This window comes from Electrophorus electricus, chromosome 25 (genome assembly GCF_041902795.1).
Source record: "Electrophorus electricus isolate QZ-2024a chromosome 25, ASM4190279v1, whole genome shotgun sequence".
NCBI lineage: Eukaryota > Metazoa > Chordata > Actinopteri > Gymnotiformes > Gymnotidae > Electrophorus > Electrophorus electricus.
The window spans coordinates 13,217,409-13,235,000 of NC_137521.1; the positions used below are offsets into that span (position 1 = coordinate 13,217,409).

Genomic DNA, 17,592 nt, shown 5'->3' on the forward strand with positions numbered 1-17,592 from the left:
TCTGGCAGTTTTGTCAAAAATGATTTATAATTCTGACTGAACACAACTTGAGGGTTAAGGGTCTTGCTCAGGGGCCCAACAGTCACAGCTTGGCAGCAGTGGGGTTTGAACTGGCAACCTTCTGATTATCCATCAAGCACGTTAACCATGGAGACACCACTCCCACTGTCTGAATCTGCCACGAACATTTCTGAGTCACTAGTGACACTTTTGGCTGCTTAATGAAGAATAAGTACTCAGAATAACTCCAATTTACACAGAATGACTCAGGGCTGCTGAATGTTATTGGAGATTCAGTCATATGTGGGTGATTAAAGACAAAAGAAGAGAAACTGCATCAAGGTGGTTTATTAGAATAAGAAAATTTCATAGAACACACAGCCTCCATGTGTAGTGACGGAGATTTTCAGTGGCATTTTATGTTTGCGTGTGATTTCTATTTCATCCTTCACTTCTGTGTGTGTGTGTGTGTGTGTGTGTGTGTGTGTGTGTGCGTGCACGCACGTATGTGTGTGTGCATATGTTTTCACTCTTTTGTTTAATTGGCCATGCATGTAACTGTCTTATTGATGGAGAGTGTAAGGGAGCTCAGTGGCGCCCTCTGGCGGGCCCTGTGGAAGTGCACGCACATCGAGGCCGTGTTCATGCAGACAGCTGACTTAAATTACATTTAAGCACTGAAGTTATGGACAGTGAAGGGAACGCAGTGCTCACGGTCCCTACAGAGATGCACAGGTCTGTCACCTCTGCCAAATCAAAGATGGCTTTTTTTTCTTTTTCCCCCTTTTGTAGGACACTTTTGTTCTGAGAAGAAAAAAAAAAATCAAAAGAATTTCTGTCAACCAATCAGGAGCGAATGAGATTCAGTTCACAGTATCATCATCACCATCATCACATCCTCCAATCAGCATAAAAACGCATACACCAGAGAGCCAACCAAATCACATCAGATGAAAAACCAACCTATAACATTAGCACAAAAAACAAACAATCAAACCAACAAATCAGATATAAAAAGATCAGTGCTGGCTAATATATGTTCTCTACAACTTTACAAAATGCAAATCAATTCCTCTTGTGCTTCTTCACATGTCTGTGTGTTTTCTGCATGAGAACGTACCATTCCGCCTCAAAACGGAGTTCCTTCTATTAGGTTTGCATGCACGCTTGCACTGAGACCCGTTTGTTCTGTCTGGTTACGGCTTGAGATGGGAGGGTACCTCTCTTATCACACACACACACACACACACTCTCACACACACCCTGGGGGCACCACCATCACAAAGACTCTGGGCCCGGACAGAAGATGTCCTGATGTCTGCGTGTCTTTGGGAAGGGCTTGGGACATCACAGTGTGTCTCAGTGTCCCGGTGTGGTGGGGGACAGGCACAGGATGACAGCAGGACAGAGAGAGACAGGGAGAGAGAGAGAGAGAGAGAGAGAGAGAGAGAGAGAGAGAGAGAGAAAGGGAGGGGAGAGAGAGAGAGAGAGAGAAAGGGAGGGGAGAGAGAGAGAGAGAGAGAGAGAAACAGAGAGGGAGAGAGAGAAACAGAGAGAGAGAAAGAGAGAGAGAGAGAGAGAGAGGGAGAGAGAGATCTTCACATAAGGAAAGAAAAACCAGGGAGGGACAGGAGAAGAAAAGAGGGAGAAAAAAACAGAAAGAGAGAAAGAGAAGACCGTCTGGGCAGTGAGGCATAAGGACCAAAAACAAGAGAACCACCACGAGGCCCTGAGAGCAGACAGACCACAGACAGATCACAGACAGACCACAGCGCTCAGAGTTCGACCAGCAGCAAACCCCACACCAGACGCAATGACCTTGGGTCTCTCTCACAGACACACATACACACCAAATGGGCCCACTCTCAATTACCACTCTTATTAATATTAATATCAATACCGTCCCAGAGTTCTGCCAGCGGTTCCCTGGCTTCTGGCCACTGTTGTTTGCAGAGCAGCAAATTTCCACAGTTTTTGGTTCTGTTTACCAACACATGTCTGGCAGAAAAGCACGTCTTTAGACATAAATCACTTTACGTCTTTAGACGTAAGGTCGCAGGGCAGTTGAATTTTCATTGCTTCATAATACACAGATAAAAAGGGAAGTCTGGGAATGGAGTCAGGTGGTGGGTGGAGTCAGGTGACATCAGGCTAAGGGAGGAGCTCCAGTGTTGGGGTCACAGCTGAGCAGCCTCAACCCTCCGTGTTCACGTTTTCTCTGTGAATGGAGTACTTTATCTGAGCTCACCTCGGTCTCGTGGCAGCTCGGTTCCATCGAGGACACACACACACACACACACACACACACACACACACACACACACACATTGACCAGGTCATCCACTGACCATCTCTGTGAGAACGAGTCAAGTGAGATGCTTCCTGCTCTCCAGTCAGAGGCGCGCAGTATTCTCGTGGGTGAGCGGCGAGGCAGTGGAGGCAGTGAGGAATGCAGGTCTCACTCCTCCATGTCCTCAGTCTCTCATCACTCTCTTCAGCTGTGGTCCTGGAGGTGGGTTTTTGGAGACAGACCGGGCGGGACATGGCAGGAGAGTCACCGTAACTCGCCTCACTGGCCGCCGGGTGCGTGGCCATAGTCCCGCGGCTCGCTGAGTCCCCTGGCGGCATGGAGGCCGGGCCGCGGGAGCGCGGCGTTGGTGCGTGGCTGTACGGGGTGGTGGTGCCACACGGGGGGCGTGCTGTTGTTACTGTTGTAGCCGAGCCCGTTGCGGGTCCAACGCGGCGGGTCTCCGTAGTCCGACTGCGTGCCGGGCGCCGACACCGCCCTCCTGCGGTCGGGCGAGTCCTGTGGCGTCACGGGCCGGTACTCGCCTGCAGAGTTACGCGTCGGCACTGCCGACGGGCGCCCATCCTGTCCCCTCTGGATGAGCGGGTGAGACAGCATGAGATACCGCTGCCGGTCCACGGTGGGCACGGGCTCGCCCGCATCCTCCTGGCCCCCTCCACCGCTGCCCTGGAGGTAGTCGGAGCTCAGGTACATGACGGCGGTGTTTCCCGGACCCATCTGAGCGATGAAGGTCTGGCTCTGGTCCCAGTCGGCGTCGGGCAGGTGCACGTTTGGCGAGGGGCGTTTCTGCTGAAGGGGGGTCTGCTCAGGGGTGGGTAAACCCGGTTCCAGGTCCCCCGCCTTGGGCCACCCGTTGGTGAAGAGGTTGTCCACCTGGGAACGAGGCCTCTCGCCGCCGCTGATCCGCGTCACGCTGATCCCGGAACCGCGGCGCCCATGTCCCAGCATGCCCTGCTCTTTGTCGCCCTTGTGACGGCCGCCCTGGCCGGACCCGCCTGCCTTGGACCGATGCTTGACCGTCATGATCCAGCACACCATCAGGCCTGACAGTGCCGCCCCCGTGGCAAACGCTGAAACCGCCGACATCACCAGCAGGTTGATTGACACCAGGCCATCTGGCTCCTCCACGTAACTCTCCTGCAGGAGGCCTGACAACGCACACACACACACACACACACACACACACACACGTTACCACTGTAATGAACAGCACTAAATGAATAACTCTTCCTTCCACCTTCTTTCCTCAGTCACAGAAGCTCAGAAGATCCGTTTCTTTCTCAGCGGGAGGGTGAACACATCACAGGGAACATAAACCACTGGTGTAGGGAATAATTACACTCATCACCTAAAGTGGATGGTCATTTTAATGGCGATAATAACTGTCTTCCTGACTGAGAAGAGGTCCCAGTGCTCTTTGCGTTCTTGCTGCTTTTACCCTCCCGTGGAAAGCGACTCCGAGATCCATCTCCTACCCAGCTGCCCAGTCTGAGTCCTCTAATTACGCAGTAGAGCGTTAGCGCGATGCTAGCGGGCCTCCTAAAACACACACGCCTCCTCAGACGTGTGACGCCAGCAGAATTATTGGCGTGAGCGCCGGGGAGAGTGCGAGTGCAGTCGTTGGCAGCTAATGAGGCAGGCACGTGTAGAACAGTGAGCTCGTGATGTCGGAGGAGCACGAACAGACGCTCAGAGAGAGAGAACAAGGAAGAGAGAACCATGAAACTGAGAGAGACAAAAACAAAGCAAAAGAGGAGAAAGGAGGTGAGAGCGAGAGAGAATAGGAGCTAGAGAGGAGGTGAGAGCGAGAGAGAATAGGAGCTAGAGAGGAGGTGAGAGTGAGAGAGAATAGGAGCTAGAGAGGAGGTGAACGCGAGTGAGAATAGGAGCTAGAGAGGAGGTGAGAGCGAGAGAGAATAGGAGCTAGAGAGGAGGTGAGAGCGAGAGAGAATAGGAGCTAGAGAGGAGGTGAGAGTGAGAGAGAATAGGATCTAGAGAGGAGGTGAGAGAGAGAGAATAGGAGCTAGAGAGGAGGTGAGAGTGAGAGAGAATAGGATCTAGAGAGGAGGTGAGAGAGAGAGAGAATAGGAGCTAGAGAGGAGGTGAGAGCGAGAGAGAATAGGAGCTAGAGAGGAGGTGAGCGCGAGTGAGAATAGGAGCTAGAGAGGAGGTGAGAGCGAGAGAGAATAGGAGCTAGAGAGGAGGTGAGAGCGAGAGAGAATAGGAGCTAAAGAGGAGGTGAGCGTGAGAGAGAATAGGAGCTAGAGAGGAGGTGAGAGCGAGAGAGAATAGGATCTAGAGAGGAGGTGAGAGCGAGAGAGAATAGGAGCTAGAGAGGAGGTGAGAGTGAGAGAGAATAGGAGCTAGAGAGGAGGTGAGCGTGAGTGAGAATAGGAGCTAGAGGAGGTGAGAGCGAGAGAGAATAGGAACTAGAGAGGAGGTGAGAGCGAGAGAGAATAGGAGCTAGAGAGGAGGTGAGCGTGAGTGAGAATAGGAGCTAGAGAGGAGGTGAGAGCGAGAGAGAATAGGAGCTAGAGAAAAGGTGAGCGCGAGATAGAATAGGAGCTAGAGAGGAGGTGAGAATGAGAGAGAATAGGAGCTAGAGAGGAGGTGAGCGCGAGTGAGAATAGGAGCTAGAGAGGAGGTGAGAGCGAGAGAGAATAGGAGCTAGAGAGGAGGTGAGCGTGAGAGAGAATAGGAGCTAGAGAGGAGGTGAGAGCGAGAGAGAATAGGAGCTAGAGAGGAGGTGAGCGCGAGTGAGAATAGGAGCTAGAGAGGAGGTGAGAGCGAGAGAGAATAGGAGCTAGAGAGGAGGTGAGAGCGAGAGAGAATAGGAGCTAGAGAGGAGGTGAGCGTGAGAGAGAATAGGAGCTAGAGAGGAGGTGAGAGCGAGAGAGAATAGGAGCTAGAGAGGAGGTGAGCGCGAGTGAGAATAGGAGCTAGAGAGGAGGTGAGAGCGAGAGAGAATAGGAGCTAGAGAGGAGGTGAGAGCGAGAGAGAATAGGAGCTAGAGAGGAGGTGAGAGCGAGAGAGAATAGGAGCTAGAGAGGAGGTGAGAGCGAGAGAGATATAGGAGCTAGAGAGGAGGTGAGCGCGAGTGAGAATAGGAGCTAGAGAGGAGGTGAGAGCGAGAGGGGTCAAGGCCGTGTGTTGCGCCGCTTCTCGGGTTAGCTGGGCCGGAGTTGTCGCCCTGTACAAATGTTCACTCTATCTGCTAAATCACGGTGGCAAAACACTCGTCTGTGTCTGGGCAATAAATCACTTCCCTCCGTAAACAGATAAACGTCAGACGCTGGGGCCTTTGTGAGCAGCGGACATTAAAAACAACACCTTTTATTGTCTGGCAGGCCCATTTTAATGGAGACAAACAGCAGCTATTACACCCAGGTGAGACTGGGCGGCGGGGTTATTAGCTCGGTCCACTCCTCCGCTCCTGCTGGGCCCCGGCTGGAAAACGGCGAGTCGTAAATGAATCGCCGGGATTATTAACATCCTCGTGCATAAGCAAACACACCATATGATTATACATTACAGAAAACAATAGTGATCGCTCATTTCCATACACATGCATGTTTGCACATGAATATTTAAAACAGCGCCCCCTGCTGCTTCAGTTTGGTCCCTCGCCCTTTACATGTGCTGTGAGCGTTTCGAGAATATAAGAGCAAGGAGGTCGCCCGTGTCAGTTTGGAGATCAGTGGCGTGTTTCTCACCCACGGGACTGGTATATTGTGGTGTTTACCAGTATAATGTGGTGTTTGCCAGTATAATGTGAGGTTTGTCAGTAAACCGTCGTTCCAGTATAATGTGGTGTTTACCAGTAAACTGTTGTTCCAGTATAATGTGGTGTTTGTCAGTATAATGTGGTGTTTGGCAGTAAACCATCGTTCCAGTATAATGTGATGTTTACCAGTAAATCGTTGTTCCAGTTTAATGTGGTGTTTACCAGTAAACCACTGTTCTGGTATAATGTGGTGTTTGCCAGTAAACCTTCGTTCCAGTATAATGTGGTGTTTGTCAGTAAACCATCATTCCAGTATAATGTGGTGTTTGCCAGTAAACCTTTGTTCCAGTATAATGTGGTGTTTGTCAGTAAAATGTGGTGTTTGTCAGTAAACCATCATTCAAATATAATGTGGTGTTTGTCAGTAAAATGTGGTGTTTGCCAGTATAAAGTGCTGTTTGTCAGTATAATGTGGTGTTTGCCAGTATATTGTGGTGTTTGCCCCTGGAGTGTCCTGCTCTGCAATAGTGCTGATCTAGATGTTTTCTTTGGCAGCGTGGGTCACATTACTGAAATGAGACCTTAAATCTGTTCAGTAATTCAGTATTCAGTGAAAGTACATTTATCAGACCGTGAGTGTGTCTGTGGGGTGTCTCCCCCTTGACTGTCCTTCACTCTCTCTTCCTCTGGATGCCATAATTGGCCTTATTTTGTTTCATCTCTATACTTGTCTGTCTCTCTAATTCTGATTCCTGATATGATCATTTGTGCATATCTGTTCTGATCTGCCTCCATTTGTGCTTCGAACACTGTTCTGTCTTTGTGAATATACCCTACGTACTCATCAGTCTCTCGATTTGTTCATATCTCCCTCTCCCTCTCTCTCCCTCTCTATCTCTCCCTCTCTCCCTCCCTCTCCCTCTCTCTCTCTCTCCCTCTCTATCTCTCTTCCCCTCTCTCTCTCCCTCTCTATCTCTCTCTCTATCTCTCTCCCTCTCTATCTCTCTCTTCCTCTCTCTCTCCCTCCCTCTTTCTCTCTCTCCCTCTTTCTCTCTCTCTCTCTCTCTCTCTCTCTTCCCCCCCTCTGTTGATGTGACTCTGAATGTTACATGACGATGTGACTGTTTATGCCTTTATGTGGCTGACCGATGTGCGGGACAGTCTCTCTGGACGGGTCCTGTCCCTCCTCCCAGACGTCTCTGTCTGTCTCCAGCACGTCCATCACACAGAGGCAGACGTGGTTCCCTCTGTGCTCACACACAACACTTTAACACCCAGCACAGCTACGCCCGGCACAGCTACACCCAGCACCATCGATCAATAGGTCATGCCACCCAGGGTCGATGCTTCAAGGTGAAGTTTGTTCAAAGGTTCATTTTTGCCTTGTGGATTTTTAAACAGTATTTTCCTCTCATTTTATATGTCTTTGAGCTCTAAAATTTCCATTATAAAATGTTAAAATGTCCAGTATAAAATGTTAAATGTACTAGCAGGTACATAACCTTTCATACGTGAATGGGCCTAAAAAACAATCCTAAATAATTATTTTTGCAGGCAGCAGGAGTGTTTATTTAACCTGGTAAGAATTACGGTGTGTGTGTATGTGTGTGTGTGTGTGTGTGTGTCTACTTGATGGCTTTATTCTAGCATTCTGCACATTTTCCAGCTTTCTAAATGATCTTGAACCAGCAAACACACACACACACACAACAGCTCACAACACACCACATCACACACACACAGCTTACAACACACATCACACACAACAGTTCACAACACACCACATCACACACACACAACAGCTCACAACACACATCACACACAACAGCTCACAACACACATCACACACACACAGCTCACAACACACCACATATCTGTAGGTAATAATCTCAGTGGAAATTCATCTTGCTTATTTGGGAGAAAAAAGCCAATTTAAATCATGCTATCTGGCCTGACCTTGTGTGTGTGTGTGTGTGTGTGTGTGTGTGTGTGTGTGTGTGTGTGTGTGTGTGTGTGTGTGAACGTGTACATGTGTGTGTGAGTGTGTGTGTGAGTGTGTGTGTGTATGTGTGTGTGTGTGGGTGTGTGTGTGTGTACGTGTGTGTGTGTGTGTGTGTGTGTGTGTGTGTGTGTGTGTGTGTGTGAGTGTGTGTGTGTGTGTGAGTGTGTGTGTGTGTGTGTGTGTGTGTGTGTGTGTGTGTACAGTCTACTGATGTTGGGGCCTCTGATAGAAATGAGCAGAATACACAACCATTTCCTCTTAATGAGAAAGATGCCTTAGAATGTCTGGAAGGCTAGAACATTCTCTTCTCTCTTCTCTCTCTCTCTCTCTCTCTCTCTCTCACTCCCCTTCTCTCTGTCTTTCTCTCTCTCAATCTCACTCTCTTTTTGTTTCACTCTCTCTCTCTCTCTCTCTCTCTCTCTGTCTCACTCCCCTTCTCTCTGTCTTTCTCTCTCTCAATCTCTCTCTCTTTTTGTTTCACTCTCTCTCTCTCTCGTCCACTTTTTGCCCCTGAGTTAGTTAAAGCCTAATGGAGGCGTGTCCATAATGCCACGGGGGCTGTGTGTGTGTCTCTCTCTCTCCCTCCCTCCCTCCCTTCTGTCACATCCTTTCATTTTCCACCGTCCGTCTCGGGACTCGTCTCGCCTCGTCTCGCTCCATCACTCTGTCACTCTCCCGCCTTTCTCTGTGTTCTCTTTCTTCTCACTCTCTCTCCCTCTGTGTTCTCTTTCTTCTCACTCTCTCTCCCTCTGTTCTCTTTCTTCTCACTCTCTCTCCCTCTGTGTTCTCTTTCTTCTCACTCTCTCTCCCTCTGTGTACTCTTTTGTCTCTCTCTCTCTGCGGGTCTCTTTCTCCCTCTCACAGGGCAGGACGCTAACAGGGTACTAACGAGAACCTCCCGCCTTAACCTGGCCTCGGGTTTAAGGCTGGTGTCATTAACCTTCTAGTGGTGGTGTGGGAGCAGACTGTAATCTCTCTGAGACGCGGCTGACTGATATACGGCCCTGACAGGACGAGGAGGCGGTGTGGCCAAGTGCCAGCTCGCTAACCCAGAACACGGCATCAGCTGACACGCAGACTTATACAACAAAACCGAGTTATTCAACAGCTAGGGTCTGTACTCATCAAGACTGTGTATGTGTGTGTGGGGGGCACATGTTGCTACACGCGACTGAGTGTGTGTGTGCCTGTGTGTGTGTGTGTGAGTGATTAGAGACTGAACGCATGGCTTGAGTTGATGAATCAGTGTGAGTTCTGTATCTTCTCTCTCTCTCTCTCTCTCTCTCTCTCTCTCTCTCTCTCTCTCTCTCTCTCTCTCTCTCTCTCTCTCTCTCTCTCTCTCTCTCTCTCTCTCTCTCTCTCTCTCTCTCTCTCTCTCTCTCTCTCTCTCTCTCTCTTTCAGTCCTTCCCTCATGGCAGTAACAAGTTATGTGGTGTTGCATAAGGTTCCCCAAGACACACAGATAAAAGCCATCCAACCAACTGGCCACGCAACAGCGCACCCCCACACACACACACACACACACACCCACACACACACACACACACACACACACACACACACACACCCACACACACACACACACACACAGATGCTGAAAAACTGACTAACAGATTAATATACGTGCACGCAACACAGAGAACCTTCAGGAAAGTGACATGTAGAGTTTTAGAGTTTTAATTACAGACATCCCATAGTAAAGCACGCGACTGGAGGGGTCCAAGCATTGTCTAACATAAGCATAACTGCACTTATCATCACTGACAAAGTGCATTAGAGGTCTGTGTGATGTGGAGAAGTAGTGCTTGTTTAAAATGATGAGTGCTGAGGCCATAACACACTCAAGAAAACAAGGACCCGCCCATATAGACCACCCCCCACCTATGCTCACCAAAAAAAAACAACGCAGAACTGCGAGCTGTCCCGGCATCATCCAATCCGTCACTCCGACGCCGGCACAGACACGATTACACCAGCGAATAGGTACACAGCGTATCCACATCACACACAGCACCTACCGCGGGGCTTTTATTTACCCACGTGCCCCGGACAACGACACTGCCCGGCGAGTAAGTGGGTAAGGGACACTTCAGAGCCGGCACGGGCGGCCAGATCGCACGGCCGACACCATCGGCATGGCAGCCGTGGGCCGTGTGTGCACCGTTCACAACACTCTCCCACCTGCTCCCTCTCGCACGCTGTAACCCTCGTGTCGGAAGCACGATGGTTTTTTTTCCGTACCCTTCTGCTACAGGCGAGCAGTGTAACAGACATCGTCACCCTCCCAGTCTGGCTCCGGGACACACACCACATACCTGACCCAGTTACGCCATGTCCCGATTGGCTGGACCAGGTGCGTTAAGACTGGGACATGAATCGCCTGCAGAGACAGCTGTAGGCGTCCTGGAAGAGCCAGACTGGATCAGAGATGCTAGTAAACACCACAGGAAACCCACGGGCTGCAGTGTCTCCACCAGCCTGTCCTGTCCTCATCTGTTAGGGCAGGCCTGCCCACCTGCCCCAGGGCACATTAGCACTGCTGAAGTCCAGCTCCCACGGCAACCAGACCAGCTGTCCAGCCCTCTGATTGGCTGGGGTCGGGGTATGTACACACACACACGAACACACACACACACCTCTCCTCAGAGAGACACTTCCAAAAACCACCATCCATCTGCAATGGTTCTACTGCTACTGCTACCTTGTATCTCTCTCTCTCTCTCTCTCTCTCTCTCTCCTTCACTCCCTTCTTCCTCTACCTTCTCTTCTGCTTCACTCTCTTGGATCCATTCTCTCATTCAAGGCCAAGACACCACTTCTATGACCTTTAAATGCTGACTTGCTATTTCTCTCTTTCACACACACACACACACACACACACTCACACACACACACACACACACACACTCACACACACTCACACACACACACACTCACACACACACACTCACACACACACACACTCACACACACACACACACACACACACAAACACACTCACACACACACACACTCACACACACACACACTCACACACACTCACACACACTCACACACACTCACACTCACACACACACACACACACACACAAACACACACTCACACACACTCACACTCACACACACACACTCACACACACACACACACACTCACACACACACACACACACACTCACACACGTAACATACATCATGTGTGGATTTTCATTCAGATGGCTTGTCCCTCAGCACCTCTGTATGTGAGTGTGTGTGTGTGTGTGTGTGTGTGTGACTAGATAAATGATGGTGTTTTGAAGGATATGGGGACCTGAGTGTCAGATGCAGACCCTGGAGGGAGATTAACAACAGAACTGAGTGAGGTACGCAACGACACACAGACACACACACATACATATAGAGCTTGTATGAATTAACACGATCACATAGTCTCCCATACACACACACACACACACGCACACACACACACACACACACACACACACAACACACACACACACACACACACACACACAGGTTATGGCTGTACTGTGAAAGAAGCTGACTGTGTATGTTTGTGTGTGTGTATACATATATATGTGTGTGTAACTATGTTTGTATATATTTGTGTGTTTGTGCATGTGTATATGGGAGACTATGTGTCTGTGTTCATTCATACACACTCTCTATGTATGTATATACATGTGTTTGTGCATGTGTGTGTATGGGAGACTATGTGACCATGTTAAATCATACAAGCTCTATATGTGTGTGTGTGTGTGTGTGTGTGTGTGTGTGTGTGTGTGTGTGTGTGTGTGTGTGTGTGTGTGTGTGTCCGTGTTAATTCATACACACTCTCTCTACATAAATATTCACAGCTGGTTCTCAGGAAATTAAATAAGCGTGCTGTTGCAAATTTGTCAGCAAGTGCTTTCACTACACCTATTACCATAGCGATCGCTGAGCTCCACGGCAACAGTGACGCCCACCACATACATGCCTCCATCAGAGCGTAAACACGAGTCACTGCTCGATGAGCTGAAACAGGTCCTTACGTAAAATATTTCCACACCGCTGTAATTCCATCGGCCCGTGGCAACATAACAACCACGCTACACTGTTCTCACTGAGAGACAGACAGAGAGACAGAGAGATGGAGAGACAGAGAACTGGACCCTCAGAGAGGATGGGAGAAAAGAGATCAGTAGAGACACACAGAGAAGGAGGAGAAAGGATGAGGAAGAGGGTTGGAGAGAGAGAGAAAAAGACGTGCAGGAAGACCATGTTAGTCTGAGTGACCCAGGCCCCGTTTACTGAAAGCTGTGATTTTAACACACATTTTCTCTCTCTCTTCTCTTTTCATGTGGATCAGAACACAGTCCATCTTTCTCATACACATGCCCAAGAGGTTTCAGTGCACTCCTCTGTCACACCTCATATGCCTCTCACTTTCACCGAGTGAAAAGGTTTTTTTTTACCAGGTGAAACAGAGCTGCCGCTAAAAGTCTGTTAAAAGACTCACTAATCCTGTAACTGATACAGCTGAGAGAGAGGTCACGACCTGGAAGAGGTTCACATCACAGCAGAGGGAGGACTGGAAGACTGAAAAAGCCCTTCTGAAGGACAGGCTGGCGCTTTCCCTTCAGTTACTGTGGTTATCAAGCTCTGCAATCCTACACCCTGTTTGCACAACTTGCACTCATCACTGTAACGACCACTAAGTTGTTTCAAGAACTTGCTGATCTGAAATCTGAGCACAGACGAGTTTATCAGTGTATCTCATTAAGAAGTGAGGGGAAAGGAAGAAAATAGAGAGAGAGAGAGAGAGAGAGAGAGAGAGAGAGAGAGTCTGTCAGGACCTTCCATGCATTCATACAGAGGGCGTGGCCAATGCTGAAGGCGGGGTTATACCATTTCCCTTCTCTCATAACCACGTGAGAGTGGGGGTGACCACCACACGTAGTGGGGTAGGTGATGAGTGCGTGAGAGTGGGGGTGGCCACCACACGTGGTGGGGTAGGTGATGAGTGCGTGAGAGTGGGGGTGGCCACCACACGTGGTGGGGTAGGTGATGAGTGCGTGAGAGTGGGGGTGGCCACCACACGTGGTGGGGTAGGTGATGAGTGCGTGAGAGTGGGGGTGACCACCACACGTGGTGGGGTAGGTGATGAGTGCGTGAGAGTGGGGGTGGCCACCACACGTGGTGGGGTAGGTGATGAGTGCGTGAGAGTGGGGGTGGCCACCACACGTAGTGGGGTAGGTGATGAGTGCGTGAGAGTGGGGGTGGCCACCACACGTGGTGGGGTAGGTGATGAGTGCGTGAGAGTGGGGGTGGCCACCACACGTAGTGGGGTAGGTGATGAGTGCGTGAGAGTGGGGGTGACCACCACACGTAGTGGGGTAGGTGATGAGTGCGTGAGAGTGGGGGTGGCCACCACACGTGGTGGGGTAGGTGATGAGTGCGTGAGAGTGGGGGTGGCCACCACACGTGGTGGGGTAGGTGATGAGTGCGTGAGAGTGGGGGTGACCACCACACGTAGTGGGGTAGGTGATGAGTGCGTGAGAGTGGGGGTGACCACCGCACGTAGTGGGGTAGGTGATGAGTGCGTGAGAGTGGGGATGAGCACCGCACGTAGTGGGGTAGGTGATGAGTGCGTGAGAGTGGGGGTGGCCACCACACGTAGTGGGGTAGGTGATGAGGGCGTGAGAGTGGGGGTGGCCACCACACGTGGTGGGGTAGGTGATGAGTGCGTGAGAGTGGGGGTGACCACCACACGTAGTGGGGTAAGTGATGAGTGCGTGAGAGTGGGGGTGGCCACCACACGTAGTGGGGTAGGTGATGAGTGCGTGAGAGTGGGGGTGGCCACCACACGTAGTGGGGTAGGTGATGAGTGCGTGAGAGTGGGGGTGACCACCACACGTAGTGGGGTAAGTGATGAGTGCGTGAGAGTGGGGGTGGCCACCACACGTAGTGGGGTAGGTGATGAGTGCGTGAGAGTGGGGGTGGCCACCACACGTAGTGGGGTAGGTGATGAGTGCGTGAGAGTGGGGGTGGCCACCACACGTAGTGGGGTAGGTGATGAGTGCGTGAGACTGGGGGTGGCCACCACACGTAGTGGGGTAGGTGATGAGTGCGTGAGAGTGGGGGTGAGCACCACACGTAGTGGGGTAGGTGATGAGTGCGTGAGAGTGGGGGTGGCCACCACACGTAGTGGGGTAGGTGATGAGTGCGTGAGAGTGGGGGTGGCCACCACACGTAGTGGGGTAGGTGAAGAGTGCGTGAGAGTGGGGGTGGCCACCACACGTAGTGGGGTAGGTGATGAGTGCGTGAGAGTGGGGGTGGCCACCACACGTGGTGGGGTAGGTGATGAGTGCGTGAGAGTGGGGGTGAGCACCACACGTGGTGGGGTAGGTGATGAGTGCGTGAGAGTGGGGGTGGCCACCACACGTGGTGGGGTAGGTGATGAGTGCGTGAGAGTGGGGGTGGCCACCACACGTGGTGGGGTAGGTGATGAGTGCGTGAGAGTGGGGGTGGCCACCACACGTGGTGGGGTAGGTGATGAGTGCGTGAGAGTGGGGGTGGCCACCACACGTGGTGGGGTAGGTGATGAGTGCGTGAGAGTGGGGGTGGCCACCACACGTGGTGGGGTAGGTGATGAGTGCGTGAGACTGGGGGTGGCCACCACACGTGGTGGGGTAGGTGATGAGTGCGTGAGACTGGGGGTGGCCACCACACGTGGTGGGGTAGGTGATGAGTGCGTGAGAGTGGGGGTGAGCACCACACGTGGTGGGGTAGGTGATGAGTGCGTGAGAGTGGGGGTGGCCACCACACGTGGTGGGGTAGGTGATGAGTGCGTGAGAGTGGGGGTGGCCACCACACGTGGTGGGGTAGGTGAAGAGTGCGTGAGAGTGGGGGTGGCCACCACACGTGGTGGGGTAGGTGATGAGTGCGTGAGAGTGGGGGTGGCCACCACACGTGGTGGGGTAGGTGATGAGTGCGTGAGAGTGGGGGTGGCCACCACACGTGGTGGGGTAGGTGATGAGTGCGTGAGAGTGGGGGTGAGCACCACACGTGGTGGGGTAGGTGATGAGTGCGTGAGAGTGGGGGTGGCCACCACACGTGGTGGGGTAGGTGATGAGTGCGTGAGAGTGGGGGTGGCCACCACACGTGGTGGGGTAGGTGATGAGTGCGTGAGAGTGGGGGTGGCCACCACACGTGGTGGGGTAGGTGATGAGTGCGTGAGAGTGGGGGTGGCCACCACACGTGGTGGGGTAGGTGATGAGTGCGTGAGAGTGGGGGTGGCCACCACACGTGGTGGGGTAGGTGATGAGGGCGTGAGAGTGGGGGTGGCCACCACACGTGGTGGGGTAGGTGATGAGGGCGTGAGAGTGGGGGTGGCCACCACACGTGGTGGGGTAGGTGATGAGGGCGTGAGAGTGGGGGTGGCCACCACACGTGGTGGGGTAGGTGATGAGGGCGTGAGAGTGGGGGTGGCCACCACACGTGGTGGGGTAGGTGATGAGGGCGTGAGAGTGGGGGTGGCCACCACACGTGGTGGGGTAGGTGATGAGGGCGTGAGAGTGGGGGTGGCCACCACACGTGGTGGGGTAGGTGATGAGGGCGTGAGAGTGGGGGTGGCCACCACACGTGGTGGGGTAGGTGATGAGGGCGTGAGAGTGGGGGTGGCCACCACACGTGGTGGGGTAGGTGATGAGGGCGTGAGAGTGGGGGTGGCCACCACACGTGGTGGGGTAGGTGATGAGGGCGTGAGAGTGGGGGTGGCCACCACACGTGGTGGGGTAGGTGATGAGGGCGTGAGAGTGGGGGTGGCCACCACACGTGGTGGGGTAGGTGATGAGGGCGTGAGAGTGGGGGTGGCCACCACACGTGGTGGGGTAGGTGATGAGTGCGTGAGAGTGGGGGTGGCCACCACACGTGGTGGGGTAGGTGATGAGTGCGTGAGAGTGGGGGTGGCCACCACACGTGGTGGGGTAGGTGATGAGTGCGTGAGAGTGGGGGTGGCCACCACACGTGGTGGGGTAGGTGATGAGTGCGTGAGAGTGGGGGTGGCCACCACACGTGGTGGGGTAGGTGATGAGTGCGTGAGAGTGGGGGTGGCCACCACACGTAGTGGGGTAGGTGATGAGTGCGTGAGAGTGGGGGTGGCCACCACACGTAGTGGGGTAGGTGATGAGTGCGTGAGAGTGGGGGTGGCCACCACACGTAGTGGGGTAGGTGATGAGTGCGTGAGAGTGGGGGTGGCCACCACACGTAGTGGGGTAGGTGATGAGTGCGTGAGAGTGGGGGTGACCACCACACGTAGTGGGGTAGGTGTGGTAGTCTGTTACCATGTCCACTCTTCCCCCTATATCATTTTCTCTCCCTCTCTCTCTCCCTCCCTCCTGCTGTACATAATGGATCTGTCCCTCAATATCCATTCGACCCTGATTCAGCCAGAGAGATGAGAGTGAAAATCGATCCACCGTCATCTGCTCATCTTCCTCCTCTTGCGATCTGTAGCTGAGTAGAGGCTGTTAGCACTGTAGCCGTCCCAACCCCCAAGCCCATCCCACCCAGTCACGTCCTGCTGACTCCTCACTCTAGCTGCTGACCCACATACACGTCCTTCACTTCCATCCAATCAAATGACAGCAGCAACCGTTACACCGTTTCTCATTTCATGTGTGATGCATCCAACACACTCCACTCAGCTTCACAGTGACGCTTTACCCAGACACATCAGCAAAGTAGCTTATCAATACCCAGATCAATACTCTGATCAATACCCGGATTCCTAACGCTTTGATACTTTTATGAACCAACTGACAATATCAGAGTGATCATTAATGCCACCTTCTTTAATTCCTTATATTCGTAATACACACACACACACACACAAACACACAAACACACACACCACAGTGCTGGGTGTCATGTAGCAAAGTCGAAGGGGTCAGGAATGGGTTAGGGCAATCGATGACCTGTGCTATAACAATGACCTGTGTTAAATCACTCACCTGTGCTATAACACTGACCTGTGTTAAATCACTCACCTGTGCTATAACAATGACCTGTGTTAAATCACTCACCTGTGCTATAACAATGACCTGTGTTAAATCACTCACCTGTGCTATAACAATGACCTGTGTTAAATCACTCACCTGTGCTATAACACTGACCTGTGTTAAATCACTCACCTGTGCTATAACAATGACCTGTGTTAAATCACTCACCTGTGCTATAACAATGACCTGTGTTAAATCACTCACCTGTGCTATAACAATGACCTGTGTTAAATCACTCACCTGTGCTATAACAATGACCTGTGTTAAATCACTCACCTGTGCTATAACACTGACCTGTGTTAAATCACTCACCTGTGCTATAACAATGACCTGTGTTAAATCACTCACCTGTGCTATAACAATGACCTGTGTTAAATCACTCACCTGTGCTATAACAATGACCTGTGTTAAATCACTCACCTGTGCTATAACACTGACCTGTGTTAAATCACTCACCTGTGCTATAACACTGACCTGTGTTAAATCACTCACCTGTGCTATAACAATGACCTGTGTT

At 51.8% G+C, this 17,592-nt stretch overlaps 1 protein-coding gene across 1 annotated transcript in view; it reads right to left on the reverse strand.

Moving 5' to 3' along the window:
- Window positions 1–332: 332 nt before the first annotated feature.
- Window positions 333–17,592, reverse strand: part of sema6bb (sema domain, transmembrane domain (TM), and cytoplasmic domain, (semaphorin) 6Bb) — a 117,164-nt gene continuing 99,904 nt past the window's right edge. Inside the window, exon 17 of the mRNA XM_035521968.2 lies at window positions 333–3,456. Within this exon, the coding sequence (XP_035377861.2) occupies window positions 2,570–3,456 (887 nt within the window). The 3' untranslated portion in view covers window positions 333–2,569. The remainder of the gene's footprint in view (window positions 3,457–17,592) is intronic.